The 8,530-nt window shown below is 39.2% G+C and overlaps 1 protein-coding gene across 1 annotated transcript; it reads left to right on the forward strand.

Moving 5' to 3' along the window:
- The first annotated feature begins 5,231 nt into the window (after positions 1–5,231).
- LOC132037261 (uncharacterized) lies at positions 5,232–6,368 on the forward strand. The gene has a single exon (XM_059427754.1). It carries the CDS (start codon positions 5,232–5,234, stop codon positions 6,366–6,368), a length of 1,137 nt encoding a protein of 378 aa, XP_059283737.1.
- Positions 6,369–8,530: the final 2,162 nt, after the last annotated feature.

An 8,530-nucleotide genomic window follows, 5' to 3' on the forward strand; every position in this document is an offset into this window, starting at 1 on the left:
AGAATGTCCAACCCAAATTGAAAACAAAATATAACAAAACACAAAAACATAACTACCGATGATAAAATGTATATAACAAATTAAAAAACACATAAATAATTCAAAATCAAAGGAAATACGAAAAAAATACACATAAATATATGAGAAATACGATTCGGTGAATTGAAATACATTTATGAAAAGGGGGAAAATACCTCTCCATCGTCTTCTACATCAATTGAAGGTTTTTTCCGAACTACTTTTTTGCCCTTGCCTCCCGGGAACATTCTTGGTAACCTTTTCTCTTCTTCGTAGCGGCACTTGAGAAACTTTTTTATCCGGGTGCCGATCGTTTTCCTCTTTTTTTCTTTATCATCATGATATTGTTTCGTCCTTCTTGGATCATTGATTTTGCTACGCGTCTCGATAAGATGACCCTCCCCGCAATGGGGTTTTCTTCTTTGAGTAAATCCCAAAGAAAAACTAGGACCATCTATTATATTTTCTATACCTCGAGTTCTCGTGCCCGGAGAGCCTATTTCAACCATTGAAATCGAATCTGTGAATCTTGATGAAAAACAACACTAGGAATGGGTGATTTGTATATCTGAGAATGATGAAATTAAAGCAACAAAGAATTTTACAGAAAATAAAAAAAACAGCAAACAACATGCATCTTGTCAAAAAATATACTGAAATACATTATACAAAATCAAAATCGGAAAAAAACTTACCTATTTTTGGAAAATGTTTTACTCAGAAACTGTAAAAATAATGTGGAGTTATGTGGAGTGAAAAACGGAATTGATAATTGAAAAGTGGAAGAAACGATTTGAATTATGGCGAGAAATGGGGGGATTGGGAGTTACTTGCGTGTATTTAGGGAGAGAAAAGAGTATATTTGGGAACTATGCGTCTAAACAGGGATGTGGTGATGTACGGTTATTTAGTAAAAAAGTGGGGTAGCTATGAAGTGTAAAATTTGAAAAATATATTTATGGATCATAAATATTAAAAAGGTTAGATATTATCCATAAATAAGTCTTAGGGGTAGTTACACCAAGTAAATTTTACTATATTCAAAGAAGAAAGCCTAGAATAACTTCGGTTGGACTAAATAAGTTATGTATGGAGAAAGATGTTGAGGGCCGCAATTTATATTGATAACAAAAGTAGCGATTGTATTTACTTACATGACTTGGACCAAATTGATCAACCATTTTCGTCATGCTTATACATTAAGGACGAAATGAAACCAAAGCCCATCTCTATTATTTTTATTAGAAGTATGGGAACTAACTCTCTATAACTAAAGAGCAAAATAATAAATCAATTTAGTAGGCGTTTGGCCATAGAATTTGGAATCTCAATTTCAAGTTTTGATTTGAAATCAGCGTTTGTTTATGATAGCAACACAAAACTTCAATGTCAATTTCAAATCATGATTTCAAATTTAAATTCTACAAAAAGTAGGGTTTCAAATTCTAAATTGTGATTTCAGTTATATTTTAAAAGTAAAACTTGACCCGTAAGTTTATATTTTGTAAAAAGAGATCCATCATTTAAAATTTGCAAAACAAGACTCGATCTTGACATGAAGAGATTGCCCATACCATGTGGAAGGATTATATTGATGAATAGCTAGTTTGTACTATTGTTGATTTATTAAATTAGTGGTTTGATATTTGGCACAAATATCTATGTTTCGTGTCATTTTAAATCCTATTCTTATGACTTTTATCGCTTAATCTATGATGAAATCGTCGTATTTGAGCTTATGTCGCTATATTTCATGTGTATAGGTACGATGAGCACAAACAATAGGACGAGCAGTTTTGGTTGATTCTGGAGGTGATCTTGTGTGCATGAGTAAACGAGAGGAGCGTGTGACACTTAGAAGATTTTCTGGAAAGAATTGAAGGCAATTGTGCCAACCCCGCGTTGCGGATGCAATGCGAGGTGACACTCAAGCGTTAGGCCCGCGTCGCGGGGCCATGATGGGAAATGCAAGCTGTAGAATCTTTGATGATCCGTGTCACGCCCACGTTGCGGGCTCAGCACAATTGAGGGCCCAAATCACTGAAGACCCCATGTTGGACTCGCGACACGTGGCCAACGCGGGAATGCCCAGTTTTGTCCGATTTTAATTAGGATTAGGACCCTTTTATTTGGTTAACAACCCTAAACTATAAATAGATGTTTTGTTCGTTATTAATGACGTGCTGGGATTATTCCAAGACTTGTAAGCCGTCATATTACTTTCTCTCTAGATTTTATTTTATTTTCATCTTTTTCAACCCTAGTTTCTTCATGAATTCTTGTTGTTCATTGAGAATCATGAGTAGCTAAACTCCTTAATTCTAGGGTTGTGGCGAAAGACATGTGTCACGACCCAACCCACGGGTCGTACGGGCACCAACCATAATACTAACCTAGTAGGCGAACCCTTACCAACTAAACCCAACATTTAAACAGTTGCGACAACAATCTTTCAAACATCACAAAATTAAGGTAAAAGCTTCGTACAGACTCTGTTTTAAAATACAATAAAACTGAAAAGAAATTCCTGGGATCTAGTCTAGATAGGTACAAGAGCTCCTGCAATACATGAAGACAAAATAAATGACACAGCCTCTGCCTGGAGTGAGATGAGCGAGGCTGTAGGAGAATGCCTGGTAAATCCACACGGCGAAACTTCAACTATGACCTGCAACATATCTACACCCAAAAGGGCATAGCAAGAGTAGTATTAGTACACCACACGTACTGGTAAGTATCATAGGTCGACTAAGATTAGTTCACGCAACACAATATAAAGTCAATAAGATAAGCAGATAAGTCAATGAAACTCAGGCTTCTCAATAAAGGTTATTACACCCTCACCACTTACCTTTCCACTCTCAACCGTTCATTTATTTTATTTCCAAGAATTACGGGTATTCTATTTAATCACAATCGTTCCCTTCCTTTCATCCAACCTATTACTCTCGCCTCCACGCTCACCATATACTCACTTCTACCCTTTTTGTCCGTAAAGTTTACCTACTCAATTTACTTACTATAATACGATGCACCTAGGGAATGGGTCCTTATCTGAAAATCCGCTACTACCCTTATCTTATATTAACCACCTCTCCACACATAATATCAACAAAATCATAAAGATGAATAAACAATATCAACAATGATAGTACACACATGCATAACATAGAAATATGAGATGTGGTGCAATGCAGAATGCGATGCAAGGGCCCAAACACACTATACATACATGCTAACTGATGTCATTTCTCAGTAGTCATGACCTGCAGGGGACCTATGGTGTCCATGTACCACTCATTCCGGATTCACTCCTCGGACCCGAGCCAGAAATCCTCCGCTCGGGAAAGAACCTCGGACGCAGATCCAAATCATATATATATATTCCTCGTATTCAACTGACACGGCCAAAAGACCCGATGACACAAATACCATGCTCAGCCTTTCCTGCTACATGTATTTCCTCATAACCCATGCAATACAATGCGATGATGCATTAATCAAACAAGTCATGAATCATGCCCTTGATGGGCATTGTGCTCATCCGACTTACTTGGTCCTCTCAATACAATCTCTTATTTACAAGAAAGACAACCATGCAAATATTTCAATACAACTAGAATTAAAGACGGGAATTCCCCTCTCCAAGGGATGCATAATTTAAACACGAAGTACCCCTCAATGATAATAGCACTTCCATTAATAACTATTCATTGTTACCCTATCTACTATTTACACATAATTTTAGTTACATTATAGAATGTGTCCATCCAAACTCCATGTCCGAAGACCTAATCATACAGTCTCCCGTCAACTCTAAAAGTATATACGATTCGCTAATCAAAGTATAACTCAAGTAAACCATAACCTACCTCATTGACGAACAGCTAATTGAATATCCATGAATTTCTCGTCTTCGTAACCTTCATCCGAATCCATGAGCGATAATAGTCATAGGGAATGGTGGGGAGGAAATTAGAAAGGTTTCTTTTTCTTGGTGTCAAGGGTTTTTCTTTCATATGGAACCCTAGGAGCAGCCTTTGGAAGTCTTTCATTGAAAAAGGAGAGAAAAATAAACTAAGTGACCAAAAACGAGGTCACTGCCCCGCGTGGACCGCTGCGGCGGTGGATATGCCGCTATAGCAGTACCGCTATGGCGGTCTACTTCTTTTGCCTGGCCTGCAATTTCTAATTTTGTCCGGAATTGATTTTTCCCACTCTTAACCCCTAAATCACACCATAGAGCTTATTATTTACGACCTTCGACCCAGATTGGGTATGGGTGTGCGGAATATTGAATAACGATCGGACGGGTCGTTACAACATGATAGTTGGTTTGACGACAATTTCTATCAATTAAATTTTCATATTTTGGGTTGCTTATTTATTCTTGATCTTAATTGTTTGATTATCTGGCCAATAGTTGAACACCATTTGTGGCGTGTGAATTGAACTAGGGATAGGGAATTTGCATGCGTAATAAGAATAAATACGGCTTGTTCGATATAATCGTTTCGCTAATAAGGATAGGAATATACCCTTTAGCCTTGCTTAGTTGAATACAGATAAGTAAATGCGTTCTTGTTACCTCTGGCGACCATAGGGATATAAGTGTTATAGTAGCATCTATAGGCTTGTGAGCAACTCGGAAGATACTCATAAAGTTATAATTAACCCGACAACTAGTAACCCGGAAAATAAGATAGGTAGAATTGTCGGAAGATCAATTTGGATTGTCGAAAGCCATGACCACGAACTTTCTCTCATACGATAAATCTTACGATCTTTGTCAAAATACTCTCGATCCACAAAAACACCCATCACAAATTGTTTACTTTTCAGTTTTAGTTTAGTTACAACAAACACCTTGATTTTCACTTTCTTGAATAGTTTTATTCGAATTTTAATTAGTTTAAAAGTAGAATCTAAGTCTCTGGGGGATCGATATTTGGACTTAAAAGTCTATATTACTTCTATGACCGCGTATACTTGCATGTGGGAGCAACAAGTTTTTGGCGCCGTTGCCGGGGACTTAGAAAAAATTGCTATTTTTCTAATTTGAGTTTGTTTTTCTATTCAAGTCTTTATTTTTTTCGTTGGTCTACTTGTGTCACTTCAGGTTTCTCTGGTTCATGCCAAGCACTAGAAGTTCAGGAAAATCGTTAGTTGATCTTGATCCCGAAATCGAAAGAACTTTACACAGACAGAGAAAAATGGTTTATGAAGCAGCAAGACTTGTTCTCGAAGAGGCAGAAAGGGATAGAAACAAAAACAGTGATGAACAGGGTGCAAGAGCGGCTGCGAGGGCACAGGAACAGCGGATTCTTTTGTCCAGTTATGCTAGACCTAGTCTGGCAACTATTATTAAGGCTATCGTTAGGCCTGACATTACTGGAAATTTTGAGCTGAAAGAAAGAATAGTGCGGCTGGTGCAGCATACATGCCAGTATATCGGTAAATCTAGTGAAGACCTGCATAAGCACTTGATGCAGTTCGTGGAGTTGAGCGAGAATTTCCAATATAGAGATGTTCCCGATGATTATGTGAAGCTGTCCTTATTTCCGTTCTCATTGATTGGTGAAGCGAGGGAGTGGTTGACAAATCTACACGGTTCTATTATTTCTTGGGAGGTATTATCGAATAAGTTCATCGACAGGTTTTTCTCGCCCAAGAAAACAAAGGAGCTGCAAGGAAGAATTGCTAACTTCACTCAGAGAGATTCTGAATCTCTACCACACGCTTGGGAAAGGTATAAGGTTTATTTACGAGATTGCCCACATCACATGCAGCCAAAGGAGATCATTGGAAACTATTTTGTAGAAGGACTTAACCATGAATCAAGGGCCTTGTTGAATACTTCAGCTCAAGGGCAGATCTTAAACAAAACATATGAAGAGATGGAAGCTCTCCTCGAGATGATGTCCGAAGGTCATCACGAGTATCACGAAACTAGCCGGGGGTTACCACAGAAAGCTGTTGGGGTTCTTCAAGTTGATGATGTTGCAGCTATTCGGGTTGATATAAGTACTCTTACTAATGTGATGTTGAGGGCGTTTCCTCAAGCTCAGCAGATCCAACCAGTTCAACATATTCAGCAGGCAGCATGTGTAAGTTGTGGTGAGCCTCATGATTATAGCAATTGCCCATTGAATCCAGAGTCTGTCTATTTTATGGGCGATGGGAACCGTGGTATTGGAAATCGGGGAAACTATTATGGAAATAATTACAACACTCCATTCGGGAAGCAGGACTTCCACAAGCCGAACAATTATCAACAACCTCAGGCTCAGCCAGCTAGCAATTTGGAAGAGATGATGACGCAACTCATAGCTCAATCACAAGTAACGTAGCAGCAGAATCAAAAAATTAAGAGTGAAATGCAGAAATCTATTCATGAGCTTGAGCGTCAGATGGGGCAGATGGCTATTATGCAGAATATCAGACCACCGGGTGCTCTTCCTAGTGATACTGAGAAGAATACAAAGGAGTGCAAGGTAGTTACCTTGAGGAATGGCAGAAAACTTGAAGAAGTGCCTCCGAAAAAGAAGAACATAGCAGAAGCAGAGCTTATCCTACGCTAAGCGAGCTGAGCCAAAGCAGATAGTCGCAGAGCAACCCGTTGAGAAAGTGGTTCGACCACCCCCTCCCTTTCCACAGTGACTTTAGAAACAGAAAGCAGATTCGGCTTGCAAGAAATGTCTTTTACAAGAAATTTCTTGAACTCTTTTAAACAGGTACACATCAACATACCTTTGGTGGAGCTTTTGCAAGAAGTTTCAAAATATGCTAAGTATATCAAGGATGTGGTTGCAAACAAAAGGCGTTGGACAGAGTTTGAGATCATGTTGCACTTGCGAGTGCAGTTCTAGAGTGAGGAGTAAAATTCCTCCAAAGTTGAAAGATCCGAACAGCTTCACGATATTATCTATTGGCAACATTGAAGTTGGGCTAGCATTGTGTGATTTGGGTGCTAGTATTAATCTGATGCCTACTACTGTGTTCCGAACATTGGGCTTGGGTGAGCCTAGGCCAACGACTATTACGTTGCAGCTGGCTAATCGATCTCTTGCTTATCCTGATGGTATTATTGAGGATATTCTTGTGAAGGCAGGCCCATTTATTCTGCCGGTTGATTTTGTAATACTTTAGTATGAGGCAGATAAGAGTGTTCCTCTCATCATGGGGAGAGGATTCTTAGCTACTGTTGATGATGTGATCCGAGCGAGAGATAGGAAGATGTTCATGACAGTTGATGGAAAACAGGCGACTTTTGAAGTGTTTAAAGCTACCAAGCTTCTAGCCCATTATGAGGAGTTGAAGATGATTACCGTGGTGGAGCTCGAGCTCACCAATGTAGAGTTAGATCACTTTCTAGCTTCGCGAGATCGTTTGGAGACAGCTTTGGTGTATAGGGAAGACTTGATGATTGATGCAGAAGTCTAGGAGTGTCTTAGCATCCTTGACACTTCATGTGCTTATCTACGAGCAAACACACCATTTGAGGAGCTAGACAGACCAGAGTCATGGAAGAAGTCGAAACCATCTATTGAAGAGGCTCCAGTTCTTGAGTTGAAGCCATTACCCCCTCATCTTCGCTACGCTTTCTTGGGTAGTGGAGACACATTACCTGTAATCCTCTCTACTTATTTGACTGATGTGCAGGTTGAACGTGTCTTACGAGTGGTAAGATATCAAATCTGAGCCCTTGGGTGGTCAATAGCTGATATTCGAGGTATTAGTAGTTCGTTCTGCATGCCAAAATATTATTGGAGAAGGAAAGCAAGCCTAGTGTTGAGTGCCAGAGATGACTGAACCCGATCATGAAGGAGGTGGTGAAAAAAGAGGTAATCAAGTGGCTTGACAGCTGCATTATTTATCCATCTCTAACAACAAATGGGTAAGTCTTGTACAATGTATCCTGAAGAAAAGGGACATGACTGTGGTAGAGAATGAGAAGAATGAATTGGTACCTCAACAAACTGTTACTGGTTGGAGAATATGCATTGACTATCGCAAGCTGAACAACGCCATAAGAAAAGATCACTTTCCTTTGCCCTTCATGGATCAAATGCTGGATAGATTGGCTGGGCACGATTATTATTGCTTTCTGGATGGCTATTCGGGTTAAAACTAGATCATGATTACACCTGAGGATCAAGAGAAGACCACATTCACATGTCTATATGGCACGTTTACATTCTGGAGGATGCCTTTCGGTTTGTGCAATGCTCCATGTACTTTCTAGTGATGTATGATGGCTATTTTCACCAATATGGTGGAAAACTATGTGGAGGTATTTATGGATGACTTTTCTATTTTTGGGGATTCTTTTGATGACTGCTTGAACCATCTTGATACCGTGTTAGCTCGTTGTGAAGAAACAAACTGGGTACTTAACTAGGAAAAATGTCATTTTATGGTTCGAGAGGGCATCGTTCTTGGGCACAAGGTATCGAGCAAGGGAATAGAAGTTGAAAAGGCAAATATTGAAGCAATTAAAAAATTGCCACCA

This window comes from Lycium ferocissimum, chromosome 11, assembly GCF_029784015.1.
Source record: "Lycium ferocissimum isolate CSIRO_LF1 chromosome 11, AGI_CSIRO_Lferr_CH_V1, whole genome shotgun sequence".
NCBI lineage: Eukaryota > Viridiplantae > Streptophyta > Magnoliopsida > Solanales > Solanaceae > Lycium > Lycium ferocissimum.

Excerpts from the sequence above, each read along its gene's own strand:
- LOC132037261 (XM_059427754.1), top strand. The coding sequence starts at position 5,232 with ATGGTTTATGAAGCAGCAAGACTTGTTCTCGAAGAGGCAGAAAGGGAT.